This window comes from Chaetodon trifascialis, chromosome 22 (genome assembly GCF_039877785.1).
Source record: "Chaetodon trifascialis isolate fChaTrf1 chromosome 22, fChaTrf1.hap1, whole genome shotgun sequence".
Taxonomy (NCBI): domain Eukaryota; kingdom Metazoa; phylum Chordata; class Actinopteri; order Chaetodontiformes; family Chaetodontidae; genus Chaetodon; species Chaetodon trifascialis.
Window position 1 is genome coordinate 20,558,526 of NC_092077.1, and position 15,000 is coordinate 20,573,525.

The 15,000-nt window shown below is 50.5% G+C and overlaps 2 protein-coding genes across 10 annotated transcripts in view; both read right to left on the reverse strand.

The window, feature by feature from the left end:
- The window catches only part of eps8a (EGFR pathway substrate 8a, signaling adaptor), a 28,798-nt gene extending 20,009 nt beyond the window's left edge, over window positions 1-8,789 (reverse strand). For 8 of the 9 annotated variants that reach the window (XM_070992298.1, XM_070992293.1, XM_070992297.1 and 5 more), the window contains exon 1: window positions 4,437-4,545. The gene's annotated coding sequence lies outside the window, so the exon portion shown is untranslated. Of the gene's footprint in view, window positions 1-4,436; window positions 4,546-8,651 lie in introns of those variants that run through there. The other variant, XM_070992290.1, reaches the window with a different exon arrangement.
- Window positions 8,790-10,946: 2,157 nt separating this feature from the next.
- dusp16 (dual specificity phosphatase 16) overlaps window positions 10,947-15,000 on the reverse strand; it is an 8,632-nt gene continuing 4,578 nt past the window's right edge. The window contains exons 3-6 of the mRNA XM_070992522.1: window positions 14,354-14,517; window positions 13,899-14,058; window positions 13,660-13,783; window positions 10,947-13,502 (exon numbers count right to left, since the gene is read on the reverse strand). Of these exons, the coding sequence (XP_070848623.1) occupies window positions 12,413-13,502; window positions 13,660-13,783; window positions 13,899-14,058; window positions 14,354-14,517 (1,538 nt within the window). The 3' untranslated portion in view covers window positions 10,947-12,412. The remainder of the gene's footprint in view (window positions 13,503-13,659; window positions 13,784-13,898; window positions 14,059-14,353; window positions 14,518-15,000) is intronic.

The window sequence follows — 15,000 nt, forward strand, 5'->3', positions numbered from 1 at the left end:
ACAGTTCAGCCACGTGTGATTACTTTTCCCAGGACTCGTGATTTATTCGGCCGGGACTCAGACTCCATTTTGGACTCCGTATCCATGACAACAGCAGGCAGGAGGCTCCAGTGATATCTGCTCCTCTGGAGACGAGGAGAGCCTGCGAGGCCACGCTCAGGGAGGAGAGAGCCATCCTAAAAATACTTCAGTCACAAATCCAACTGCAGTACAGTGTGTATCTGCTGTTTAAGTACACACTCAACGTCTCCAGTTTACAGTCTGTAACCAAAACACACAAAAAACACACAACTCTACACACAAACTGCACAAATACACAGAGTACCGGTCAGAAAATACAAGTACTGCATGTACTACGCATTCACACAAGTACATCACTGTAACTGGTCCACAACGTCTCACTGCGTCAGAGGACGTCACAGCACACGTTTGTGTTTTTATGGATGCAAATTACTGGACGTCCATCAACAGAAGACGAGCTTAAATGAACAAATGAGACGTGGAGAAGAGGACGGACGGACATTTTTGTCTTTATCGTCCAATTCCACCTGCAGTCAGACCGTCCGTGGCGTCCACGTTTCCTCCAGCTGACCTTTGACGATATCAAACGTCTCCAGGTGAGTTATCAGCCGTCCACCAGCCGCTGGACGTCTCGCTTATCTCAGCCGTCAGCAGCCTTTTGTCCTCCAATCGCAGTCATTCAACGGTCCTGACACACACTGAGCCCCGCCCCCCAGTGATGAGGTCACTGCCTTCACCTTCAGGACATCACGACACAGAGACACGTCCCTTTGTGTGAGGACCACAGAGGTCAAAGGTCAGATGTGATTACAGCGTTGATGAGAAGACGTCAGCGCCTCAGAGACAAACGCTGTCCAAACAGGATCGGCTGTTCACACGTCTGACCGCGTCTGGTTTGTGTCTGTCCAGAGGACGCAGCCACTGACGTCTCCTGTCTCCTACAAACACTCTGCTTCCTCTTCCTCTTCCTCTTCCTCTCTCTCTGGTTTCCAGCTGCAGTTTGATGAGAGTGTGAGGACGTTTTGTCTCACTGTCCTCCATGTTTTCTGTTACTTTAAGTCACTTCCACACCTCGGACACGATGCTGACGTCGGTTGCCGTGACGATACTGAACAGCTGTGGCGCTGACTGTGTGTGTGTGTGTGTGTGCGTGTGTGTGTGACGCCTCGGACACGCCGAGGCGGGCTGTGAGGCGTTTCCACGGTAACGCAGGCCTCCGCCATCTGCAGCGAGCAGAGAGCGCCGGGCCGCAGAGCCGCTTCACCAGCTGATCTGAGAGCAGCCGCAGCGTCCGGCTGCTGGGACTCTTTCCATGTTGACTTTGTCGGGCGGCGGTTTAATATCTAACCAGATAGGCAGGGGTCATGTGACGCGGCTCGCCCGTGACGTCACGCAGAGCAAACACAGCAGAGGACGAGCGGTTTCCGTCAGGTCACAGAGGACCGAAGAGGACCAGGTCTGAAGCTGCTCAGCCGGGCGGCGTTCAGGAGCACAGCTGAAACGTTTGATCCTCAAAAACCAGACCTGGATCAGGTCTCTGTGACACGCCCACCCTCTGCTTAGACCTGCACCTGCTACCTGGTGAACGACCCTCACACCTCACCTGGTTAAAGGCTGCGTCCTGTGATGCGTGGAGCGCCTCAGGGCTCGGCTCTGGGCCCTCCACCGTCTCTCTCAACACCTTTTATTCTGCTGCTGTTTCATGTGTCAATGCTGCCTGCGAAGCGTCTCATTGGCCAGTTTGTGACGCCTCTCAGAGCTTTGAACGAGGTCAAACACGTCCGGCTGAAAAGGAACCTGACGTCCAGTCAAAGAGCAGCAGCTGTGAGCCGCAGCAAGGTCCAAGGAAATGTCCACAAGCTGAAAAAATGTCCTGGGTCCTTCATGTCCAACTTAGTGAGACGGAATCAAACAAAGAAAACAAACAGCTGGTGTGTGAGCTGACTTCAGATCAGTTTCATCAGCCTGTTAAAGTCTAACTGATGTTCAAACACGCGTTTAATGAGTCACCAACCAGGAAGTTAAAGAACTGTTACTGGAGACTCACTCCGTCCACGTCCAGGTCCCATCCACCTGTCCTCATGTGCCGTTTACGGTCACCTCCACCCAAACACAAGGGCGGGGGGGGGGGGACCTCCACCCAGAACAACACCAGCACAGTCGACATGCTGGAGTGAAACCTGGTGATCGTCGTCAGTCTGACTCGCCCAGAGAGGACAGTAAAGAGGATTGGTAAGAAGATTTACATCCATGTGGTCAACACACACACACACACACACACACACACACACACACACCCCTCCCTTCCTGATGACATCGTCGTCATTGTTTTCTTCCTCTATCGTTCAACAATCCTCCACAAAGTAAAAACTGTTCCAGTTCTTTATTCAAACTCTTCGTCTTCTCGTCCACAGACTTTAATGCTGTTTTTTTTTTTTGGGCTTCTTCTTCTGTTTATTTATTGCGTAGCCAAAACCTCCTCCCTCTGACAACACTACAACCTTCACTCCAGTTGATTTAAAGGAGTCTAACTCGATTTGTTCAGCTCGCACAGCGACCGTCTTTACTTCAGTCCCAAAATGAACATCGGGACAGCTAACGTGTTAGCGTTAGCTCCGACGTGTCCACGTCAGACGCGTGTGTGCGGCCTGAACACGGTGGAAACTTTGCTCCGGTTCGGATCTAACGATCGTCTGAAACATGTGAGCTCTGATAATGAGAGCAGCTTCTGCTGCTGCGACCATTGATTGACCGACAGGATCGAGGCCACAGAGCTCTGCAGGGAGCTGGAGCTCATTTATCTCTGTAACCTACTTACTGCCTGCAGAGGACGAGCGCGGGGAGGACGTGTACGCGGGGGACACTGTATGCAGAGGACACCAAACTGCACACAGAGGACACTACCATCTCAAAGGGCAAGCTAACATATTAGCAACACTAACATGAAAATGAGACAGAATTTCAGTTATTGAAGGTAGACTTTTTTCCCTCTTGGGGACACTCCATTAGCAGTGTCCCCGTCCTTCCAGTCCTCATGCTAAGCTAGGCTAAACACATCCCATACTGGACTGCGTCTTTAAGATCTGTCTTCTGATGTGTCTTCTGCGATGGTTTGACTCCTTCTTGTGTTTATCGGTTTAGTCCACATCCATCGACACTCTGGGACGGACTTAAATCCTGCAGCTCTGACACTCGTCTCACATGTCCAGATGTCCTGATCTCTGCTGAAAACCAGTCCAGCGGCTCAGATTCAGTTCTGTGACAAGTAAAACATCAGACTCTCTGTGTCCATCACCTTCAGAGCCGCTGTGAGAGGACAGAGACAGGCTAGCAGTTTCCCTCCGTATCAGGTCTTTATGCTAAGCTAAGCTAACCCCAAAGTGCTCTGGACTGTCTGCTGAATCTCTGTCATATTAAAAACTGATCGAACTGATCGACGTCTTGTTTTCTTCAACAATAAAAGCTCTGGTCGTCTCCCAACGAGCACACTGCATTTCCTGTGGCTGTTTCACAATAAAAGCCTTTCAGTGCAGCCGACTGCACAACGGCTGCTGCACAGTTCTATAACTGGACTCTCCTCTGGGGGGTCCTGACTGCCTGGTTCAGGACCATCCTGACCCACTTTCTCAGCCAGCTCAGACCTGAAGAGCCCAAAGGCTGATGGGATTGATTTTTCTGGTTTTATCTCGTTCACTTCCTCAAACAAACATCAGACGCCATGTTTGTCTCTGATGGAGCTTCAGTCTCATCAGGGTCGAGCCGACATTACACTGCAAAGACTTTTGGTTTAGAATCATAAAATCTGTCGTCCTCGTCCTCGTCCTGTCCTCCACCAGGTGAAATAAGGTTTCACTGGCCCGTCACACGTCCCTGTGCTGAGTTGTCTTCATAAAGCTTGAACCAGATCCTGGAGGAGGAAGGACTTTACCTCCAAAGAGGCAGCAGAAATACTCTAACGCTGACCGACGGCGACTTCATGAAACGCTGAGGACAGGTGGGGCAGAGGACAGGTGGGGCAGAGGACAGGTGGGGCAGAGGTGTGTTCACGTCACCGTCAATGCAACACTACATCTCCAGCAGTCCTGGAAACCAATCAGAGCTGCTCCATCGTCCCTTTCGTGTCATCACATCAAACAGGACTCCAGCGCGTCTCTACAGAGGCTCCGCTGTCCATCACCACTGACACCACGTCTCTATCGACCAATCACGCCTTCTCAAAGAACACCTCGTACCTGTAACCAGGCCAACCGCTGCTGCATCGTGGAGCCGCCATGTTGCCTTCACTGTCAGTTCGTGGTTCAGGAGATCAGAGTTATGCTGACAATGTCAAAACGTCTCCGCAGAGATAAACTGGAGCAGCAGCAGGAAAACGAATCCCGGACCACAGAGCCCACACGAACCCACAGAGAGCTTACCTGTACGAAGCGTCCACAGGTGAGTGTCTGCAGTGAGAAACCTCCGCAGCCTCTCAGGTAAAGCCTCTGGGCTTCATGTGTGGCAGATTACAGAGGATCCAGGTCTCTGCAGGACCTGGATTTGCTGCAGCAGCTTGTTGTCGACGAGTTTAAGCCTCTAATTAATGACTCAATGTGGACAGGTGGGGGAGGGGCGGGGGCGGGGCTTACAGGCCAGCTGACAGGTGGCAGACAGCAGAGGAAACACCCACATGACTTAAAGCTGGTCGACACGGCGCGAAGGCGGGACTCACTGCAGGAAACCATCACCACTTCACACAGTCAGCCCACGCCCATTCACCCATTCACCACCTCCATGAGAGTGTGTGTGTGTGTGTGTGTGTGTGTGTGTGTGTGTGTGTGTGTGTGTGTGTGTGAGCCTGTGTGAGACTGTGTGAGACTGTGTGAGCGCCGTTCACCTGCTGAGACCAGGACCAGTGTTCAGTCTGTGTTGACGGTGCAGCAGCATGAAGGTGTGAGGACTAACGTCCAATCAGCAGACGCAGATCAGCCGAAAATCATCATCATCATCATCTTCATCAAAAACCAGTTTCTACATGCTGACGATGTCACACTCATTATCTGACGATGTCACACTCATTATCTGATGATGTCATACTCGTCATCTTGTGGACGTCAATAAAGGACACTGATTTTGTGACGACCTGATCAATTCAGAACGTCCGTGAGTTGAGAGGAGCAAACATCAGTTAATCTGCTGGTGTGAAGTGAATCGTCTGATGATCCAGATGAAACCAACAGGCTGCAGGAGCCTCTGCTGATTGGACGAAATCACTGCTATTGATCAGCAAACACGATGGACTCCGGTCCTGGTCTTGTTTCTGTCATGGATCTTCACAGATCTGATCTGATGACCTTTGACCCGATCAGTGTATCAGACCGACTCGACAGAATTGAACCACACTTCATCAGTCGCACCATTTACGCTCCAAACACACCTGTGTGGGACACTGCACAGGTAAGCAGCTGATTGGTTCAGTGTCACAGAGCAGGAAGTGTCTCCTGGTGAATCATCAGTGTTTGAGGAAACTCCCGTCTGATTGTTTACCGACTGAAGGCGAAGCTCAGCGAGGTTTCATGACGACGGCTCACAAACGAATCCACCAATGAGAACGAGGCAGTGACATCACAGCGCCGCCCTGAACGCAGAGCTGACCGGAGATCTGATCCACGCAGAGCTTCAGCTCAGCTCAGCAGCTTTTATTTTCAGTGTTTCTTTAAGACAGAAACAGATGAGGGATTAAAGAACACACACACACACACACACACACACACACACACACACACACACACACACACACACACACACACACACACACACACACACACACACACACACACACACACACACACACACACACACACACAGGATTAACGCTCGCTCGGCTTTATTAAGACGACTTTAAAGCCGGTGAACCTCTGACGGCCTCGTGGCTCAAACACTGATCACAGACCAGGTGAGTGTTTCCAGGTGTTTCCTTTGTGTCACATGATCTTCTACCTGACCTACCTGCGCCCCGCCTTCCTCTGCTTCCTGCAGGGTGTTCTCCCACGCAGCAGGTAACACCTGACAGGCGCAGCAGGACGTTCTGATCAGAGACTCGATCAAACCTTATTGATCCCTCACAGATCAAAGCGCTGCCTCACAGCTGATCTGAGGTCAGCGTCATCTCCTCTGCCCTGAAACTCGACTCCTGTCAATCTCCTGAAAAACTGATCAGCTCCAGTTTCCTGTTTCAATCCCAGAATCCCACACGGGCTCCTCCGACACATCACAGCCGCACCTGGCAGGTACAGTTACATCACCATGTCGCCATGGTAACCAACCACACACACAACAGGAACAGCTCCACAGACGCCCGCTAACAGTCAGTGACATCACTTTTTACTATTTTATCTTATTTTATTTTATGGATGAAAGAATCAAAAAACATGGAATAATAAAAAGAACCAATACTTTGACTTATTTAATCATTCTGTCATAGCAGTAGTAGTAGTAGTAGTAGTAGTAGTAGTAGTAGTAGCAGTACGACAGCAGGTCGGGGGTTCGGGCTGGAAATCGATCTTCTGCTCAGAAAAAGCGACATGAATGAAAAGTTCTCGTGAGGCTGAAAGTTTCACAGAAACTTTGCTGTTTTAAAGAAACAGGAAGCAGTTTGAACGTCTGAACGTGTTTGTTCAGGAGCTTTCTGCTGACTTCCTCCAGTCCAAACCGTCCAGCTGGGAAACATCCAGAAATAGAGTCTCCGGCCCTCAGGAGGACAGCGGCTGGAGGGACGTTTCCCATGAAGACCAGAGTCCCAACAGAAAACAGATCCAGGACCAGCTGCGGACTTTAATCCGCCGCTATCTGACCCACGCAGGAAGCTCTTAAAATGGGTTGAAACAGTTCAGATTACACAACGCTCGGCTCAAAGGTCCTCAAGTGTTCAGCATCAGCAAATGTCGTTTTCTAAGAGCCTGACAACTTTTGACCTCCAGAGAAAACCACTCACAGCAAGCTAACAGCACGCTAACAGCCTTCAAGCAAAACAGCGAGCAGGTCATGTGACTGACCACAGACGAAGACTGTCTCTGACTCTGGACATCATTTCTTTTTAGGACTTACGATCAAATTTCAGACGTTTTGACTTTTGAAGATATTTTCAGATAAAGATGAAAAATCTCCAAATTCACCCGAACATCACTGCTAACATCAAAGATGAACAAATAAAAATAACCCTGACCCTGGGTCAGCGGAGGGAGGCTTTTATTGTGAAACAGCGACAGGAAACAACATGTTTCTAGAAACCAGCTCCTGGTTGCAGTTGTTGTTGGGGTCTATGAGTCGACACGCGTCATGAATCAGGCTTCAAATGTCTGCTGGACATTTCTGTGCAGAGCAGAATGCAGACGTCATGAGGTCAAAGGTCAGTTGACCTGCTTCACCTTCTGACTCCAGAAAGTTTGATGAAGCTTGTTTCTCCAGGGTTCTCTCACCTGAGACCTGCGCCTCCATTGATAGGAGTTTACCTGTGGAGGACACGGGAGGCGGGACGGACGGGCCGTGTCCACCTGTCTCTCAGGAACAAACCGTCCACATTCACGCGTTCATCTCAAAGGAGAACAAACGGCACGAGGCTGCGGCCGACAGGTGAGACTGAGCGGGTCCAGGCAAAGGTAACAGGAAGGAGCCGTTCAGGTGAAAATGGCACGCAGAGATAAACGGAAACCTTCCGGTAACCCCGACTGGAGCGACACATCAGCCCGGTCACCGAGCTCCACTCAGGCCGAGCGAACAAAGGGCTCCGGCACGGCGGGCGGCCCCGGACACCGCCGGGGACCGACAGCCGCCGGCGGGGGCCTCACACACCTGCGACGTTTGTGTCTTTCATCCAGGTAAACACTCAGGTGAAAGACGGGTTTCCTTCCACTGACAAACTGAGCGAAGCGTGGAGCTCCTCGTCTCCATCACGTCTCACCGACACTGCGCCAAACTCCTCTCAGAATTCTGTCGATTGAAGGAGAAACGACGTCGCTCACCAGCCTGAATGTTCAGGCTCGGACCTCGTCTGTTTGTCCGCAGATGTTCTTACTTTGGGAATAAATGTGACCCATCGTCAGACATCTCATTTTAAATAACCTGTTTGTTTCTGGTTCACCCTGTTTTCCACTGTTTATCACAAAGAAACGGACGTTTTCTGGGAGAAGACACGAAAAATAACTGAAGTGGTGATAAAAGTTGAATTTAAATGAATAAAACATTTGTGTGTGCGGGATGGATGCCGAAATGAAGGAGTGAACCTGACACCGCATGAAAGCGGGTTTTTTCGTCTGTGTTTGCCTCGAAGTGTCTCCGGTGTCATTTAATGTGAATTTTCCAGTGATGTCTGGTGCGGCTGCTCTCCGCTTACCGGAGCGACGGGCCACCTTTCCTCCTCGGAGCAGAGGGCAGATCAAGTTGCTTCGGTTTGCGTTTATATTTGCTGTTAAAGCTAAACGTAAATAGGAGCAGATTTACGGAAACACAATAAATTCACGAATTCCCGTCGGTTAAAGTGAATATCTGTAACATGACCGCCGGCTCATGAACCGGCTGACCGTCGGTGTGCGGGTGGAGCTGCGGCGGAGGCAGCACCGTGAAGAGTCCGCCTGAGGGTCATGAAAGCGGCTTACCTGCAGCTGCGGGCTTCATCACACCATCCGCGTCCGTTAGAAAAACATGGCACAGATCTGCGTCCACGCCGCCGTCACCGTCCTCTCTGGACTCCTCGTGTCCGGCAGGCTGAGCTCCTGGTCGGTCAGAGGAGGCTCGAAAACTCCGCTTGACTTTGAATTCTGTAGAAAAGCAGCAGCAGCGCTCAGCCTGCGGAGCCTGTGGGCTCTGTGCCCTCAGCGCGGACTGACAGGCGGGCCAGCTGCCCGAGGACACGCCCCTTCCCTGCCCAAGGTACACACAGTAAAATGTACTTCTACACCGTGACGGGGAAGTACTCTGATCCTTTACTTCAGTAAAAATAGTAATTCAATAGTAATTCAACACTGTTTCAAGTCCGGCATTCAAAATGTTAATCAGGTACACGAACAAAAGTATCAACGTGTACTTGAAGTACCAAAAGTACTCATTGTGTGGAATGTCTACTTTCAGAATAATACAGATTGTTAATTCTTGATGTTGATGACTTTAATCTGGCTGCTGGTAGAAGACAAACTAACTTTAAAGACCTCATCCTTAGGGATCAATTACTGATATTTATCTGAACTTACTGATCAGTATCAGTTACATGGAGTGAAGTACTCAGTACACTGTTTCTCTCTGAGCTGCAGTGGAGTAAAAGTACAGAGTATCAGAAAATTGAGACACTCAAAGCAGTGTACCTCAGAACTCTACTTAAGCACAGTACTTGACTAAATGTACTTGGATACTTTGCAGTACAGTTTACACACTAACGTGTACTTTAAGGAGTGGACTCACTTCCTCCTCACTTCCTCTTTGCTTCATCAGGTGTTGCTTTTACTCTCCACCAGTTCGTTGTATGCAGTTTTACTTCACTCAGAGCAAAATGTATGAAGCTGAAGTACAAACAGTGTCGCATTTTAAACCCAATCTAACCAATCAGAGCCGTTTAAACCTCTGGAGGAGGAGCTCACCTTCCAGTCAGCACTCAGGGATAAACTGTCCCACCCTATATAAACATTCGGTGTGAAGGTTAGCACGCCCCCTGCTGCTGATTGGTCACAGGTGGAAGGTAACGAAGTACATTTACTCAAACACTGAAAACCACGTATCTCCAGATGTGCTGCTGTTGAACAGTTGTAGTACTGAAGCAGTAATATTAATCCACGAACATCAGATAAATACATAAAAAACACTTCAGTCAGGTTCTGAATGCAGTACTTTTCACTTGGAGTATTTTTATACTGTGTTGCTACTTTCACTTAAGTATTTCTCAGCCTTTGAAAATGATTTCTATACATTTTAAAAATCCCTAAAACATAATGATAAAACTGAGGTAACCATCTCCAACCAGCTGCTGTGTGTGATCAAACTGACGTGTTTTAAACTTTATTTACTTTTTCATTAACTTCACTGTAGAAAAGTGCTGCTGCTAATATCAAAATAAAACCACTGAATCAAACGGAAACGTCATTTTTCCTTTGTGCCTTTGAAAATGAACATTGTAAAATCAGAGTTTCATTTTAATTTTCATTGTTGAAGTAAATATTAAATATTAAAGGGATCAATATTCAGCCACACTGATCATTAATTAAAGTAGAAAATCAACATGAAAATCTCAAACTGGACTTGATTTCAAATGAAGTTCTGATCTGAGCTCCTGACAAATCAAGTTTGATACAACATTGATTATTGGTTAATTAAATGACCAAATAATTCTCATTAAATCTAAAAGTCAAAATGAAAGCTTGCAGTTTAAGTCGCACGTGGTCCAATTTGAAAATTTTAAATTCAGTTTCTCTTTTTAATGATAATTTAATTCTGTATTTTCACTCACAAATGTTGGATTTGAACGGTTTTAATCGGCAGCCTTGATCTTCCGTACTCTGATCGATTCACCTCAGGATCAATACTTTGTTGTAATTAAACTTTGTTAGAATGTTGTAGAGAAGAAGAGGAGCCCGATCAATCAGAGATATGATCGATCATCCTCACAGGTGTGCTGATACCTGCAGCGTGTGGGCAGCAGTGCTGTTACACCATGTGTCCAGAAGAGGGCGCCATGGAGCCAGCACTGCCTCTAAAGGGTCACTCCACCTTTTACCTCAACTTCAGTGAACCCCACAGTGGGGGGGGGGGGTTACTGTGTTTAGTTTGTCTGAAGATGAACTATGAATATATTCACCAAGAAAACTTCATCATCAAATGTACCAAAAACAAGGAAATAAAAGAAGAGGACAAACTCTTCAGGAAGTGATGTGGACGTTTCCTTTAGAGCAGGAAGTGATGTGGACGTTTCCTTTAGAGCAGGAAGTGATGTGGACGTTTCCTTTAAAGCAGGAAGTGGACTCAGAAAGCCACCGTTTCTTTGACTGCTTCATTCACTTTAATCTGATCAAACCACAGTAGTGCAACATGAGCTGTGAGTGAGACACTGAACCAAACCCAGTCCCAGCCTCTTTCTGTCCATCCGTCCTCCTCAGTCCGTCCATCAGGGACCCTCAGGGCAAAGTCTGTTTGGTCCTGTTTCTGTGTCCCTGCAGCTCAAACTACACCTGAGATCCGGATCTGTGAGGTCCCGCTGAGACCAGAACTCCTCAGTCCGGTTCAACGTCAACAGGCTTCAGTTTGTTCAGAAATCATCATCATCATCATCATCATCATCATCATCATCATCATCATCATCATCATCATCATCATCGTCCACGCAGACGAAGAGCAGCTGTCCTCCTCAAAGCAGACCAAACATTCAAAGGCTCAGAGTCCATCAGTGAAAACAAACTCGCTCTAATGCAACACACATCGGCGCCGAGCGCTCGCCGTCCACGGAGCGGGACTCTCATCAGATCCGCCGCTGATGGACGCGTCCTGTCCGCTGTACCTGAGCCGAGTCCGGCAGGTGAGCGCGCACCTGCAGCGCCTCGCTGTGTTTTCATTGGTTATTGTACAGGAAAATACCTGAAGGTCATTCAAAGATCCTTTGTGGATTTTGGCTGAATCCAAACGTCCAGCCTCCAGACCGAACCTGACCTGGACTGAGGTCACTTCCTGTGATGCGTTTACTGACGTGCAGGTCTGTCATCACATTTAACGTTTCTAAAAATGAAATGTTTTACATTCAAACATCAGCGGAGGATTCAGAGCGCTGAGGTTTGTTACTCTGAGATGTCATCAGCTAACGAGCTAACGGGCTAACGCTAACTGCTCCTCGCCATCGTTGAGAGCAGGCGTCGCTGTGACTTTGAAGTGATTTGACTCATTTTAAGACAATGAAAGATTATGTGTGTGTGGGCCTGTGAAACCACTGGTACTGCAGTACTACTCCTTGAAGCAGCGGTGGTATTATTGGTAGTACTCCTGGTTGTTATATTATTATTCAGCTTCCTGTCTGTGACACCTGGACGTCCATGCTGCTCTGAGACGTCAGGACTCTGGAGGTCTCATGAGGACGTGATGATCTGTTCAGTCTGAGCGTTTGGATTCAGCCGTTTGTTTCTGATGGATTAAAGTTTCGGGGGATGTCGGTGAATTTATTCTCATCGAGACAAACCGCTGAGTTTCACTCGGCCGCCGTGTTTGCAGCTCGTGTCTGACCTGCAGCTCGACGCTAAGAGTCAGCCGGCGCTCGCCGAGGCCGCTGTGTGTTGCACATTATTCTCCATGGCGCTGAGGCGACGGTGGAGTCGACGCTGCTCCGGTCACACTCATACTGACCGAGCGCGAGGCTTCTGAACTGTCTCAAAGCGTCTCCGGATCGGGTTCAGGACACCTCGATGACCTCCATGCTGCCGGAGAAGCTGGACTGACTCCCCACCTTCCCCATCTCCTCTCTGGATCTGCTGTCCGTCATCCCGTCTCCGAACTCCATCTGACAGCTGCGTCTCTTCAGCTGCTTCTCGAAGCTGCTCTCCTCGTGCCAGCTCCTCCTCGAGTCCCCGTGGTCCCCCGTCCTCTGCCGGCTGCGCCGCCGCACCGCCTCCAGGCCGTGGCCGCAGCTGTAGGCCGCGAAGCCGCCGCCGCTCAGGACGGCCGAGGTGGAGTAGAAGCGCGTGGAGTCGGAGGAGAGGTACCACCCACCGGCCAGGGAAGAGGTGGAGACGGTGACGGGGCCCAGCAGGATGTCCGAGTGCCAGCCTTTGAGGGCCCCGCCGGACCCGGGTCTGGCCAGGTGCTGCTGGCTGCGGGACAGGCCGAACAGGAAGCTGGTGGCGCTCTCCTCCATGCTGCCGCTCCGCTGCAGCTGGTGCGAACAGTTCGGAGCAGCGGGTGGAGGTTTGGTGAAGCCGGCGGAGGCCGGCGGTCCGTCGGCCTCCTCCTTGTCGGGGCTCTGCTCTGGAGTGGACTGCTCCGACACCTCCTCCACCGGAGAGAACTGGCAGGGTTTACTGGTCGGCTCTTTGAAGGCAGACGGTTTGTAGTACTCAGCGACGTCTCCTGCTCCTCCGTGAGGCAGGAAGACGCGGTGCGGAGCGGCTCCGCCCGGCTCGCCGTACGACTTGATGTCCAGAGAGAAGGAGCGCTTCAGCCGGGCGCTGTCTTCGGGTCCGTCGGCGAGCTGCAGGCCACTCAGAGCCTGAGCCAGCAGGTGCTCCTCAGGGGCGTCGGCTAAAACGCAGGGCAGGGTGAGGGGCTCCATCAGGGCCAGGCCGGGGCCCGCAGGGGCCTCCTGACGGGCCGGGGGCTCCGGGTCCTCGGGCGGAGCGGGGGCCTCGCCGCTGGGCTCTGGATGGTGGAGGGACTTCAGTTTAGTTTCAGTACCGTGAGGACTTTTGATCTTCTTCTCAAAGTCCAGCAGCTGACCCAGGAAGTTGAAGTTGGGAGAGATGGTCGGCCTCTTCTCCTTCACAAACCTGCCAAAGAAAAAAGACGTCCGTCAGAGTGAAGCATGACGGCGTTTGTCATGAACTGAGCACAGACTAATCAGAGGGTTCAGGAGGCCGTGACCAATCTGACGTCCTCGTGAGTGAAAGCATCAACAACGTGTGAAGCGGCGTGAACGGCGCTCACCTGTACGCCTCGTCCAGAGACATGTCCATCCTCTTCATGATGTAGGCGATGGCGATGGTGGCTGAGCGCGAGATTCCAGCCAGACAGTGAACCAGGACCCGAGCGTTGGAGGCTTTGGCCTTCTCTGAGACACAAAACATGGACCGTCACTATCTGAGCATCAGTGTGAAGGTGGACAAGATCAGAGCCACTGATTCAGGATCAGAGGACACATACAGAGGACAGAAAGGGCGGCTGACCTATGAACTCCACAGATCTGTCCAACCACGGCAGGATCTTCTCGCAGAAGGAGTCGTTGACGGGAACTCTCAGGAAGTGAGACTCCAAGATGAAGTCAGGTTTGGGGCAGGTGTTGCTGGCGTTCAGAACGTAGCCGATGTCGTTCTGCTGCATCAGATCCTGGACAGAGAAAACAAGAACTGGATAATACCTGACCTCAGGTCCAGGTCCTGAACAGGACCGGGTCGTTCAGGTGATGGAGGCAGAGAGACGCCACCATATGTTTTCACCTGCAGCCACAGACACAAACCTGGTTTCACTATGAAGGGCAATCAGCTCGAGTCCACCTGGACGGACTCACCTGATCCTGAATCAGCCGTTTACACGTTAGCATCCAGACAGGAGACATGAGGCGTTATGAGGCCAAACAGTCATATCTAAGCTGAGAGGGAGAAGAGTCTGTGCCCTCTGGTACCTTGTTGAGGACGTCCCTCTGGCAGCCCAGGTACAGGTGAGGCAGGATGCGGGTCGGCCCGACGTTGGTGACCGGCAGGCAGGGCTGGGAGATACAGGAGGGGACCACGGCGGACTTCCCCTCGCACAGACCAGGAAACAGGTGGGAGAACTCTGAGAAGCCACCTGACAGGACCAGACAGGAAGCAGGAAATCATTAACACCTTGACAAAGAGCGGGAAACCTTCACAAACTCGTGAAACTTCGTCTGCACACCAGCGACAGGACATCCGGATCCTGATGCTGCAGGTACAGGTGAGGACACGCACAACCAGGAAGTCCAGTGACAGACCTGAGTGACTCAGCTTCTCATCGTTCATCATGTCTGTCTCTGTCTGCAGTGGACGGATGTGGACTATCATCTGACCTATCAGCCGTTTCAGTCTAAAATCGGATCTCTGATCAGTTGAACATAGTGTGTTTACAGTAATACTGAGCCGCCTGCTCCACCGGCCACAGATGGTTCATCCTCTACGCTTGTTGCTAGGCAACAAGCCTGTGAATCGGTCCTCCTTCATCGCTGCAGGTCCAACATGAAGCTGATGAAGAGGCCGCTGCTCATTCTCATCAAACAATGACTTCCTCTCTTTGCTGGAGTCTGAACCACAA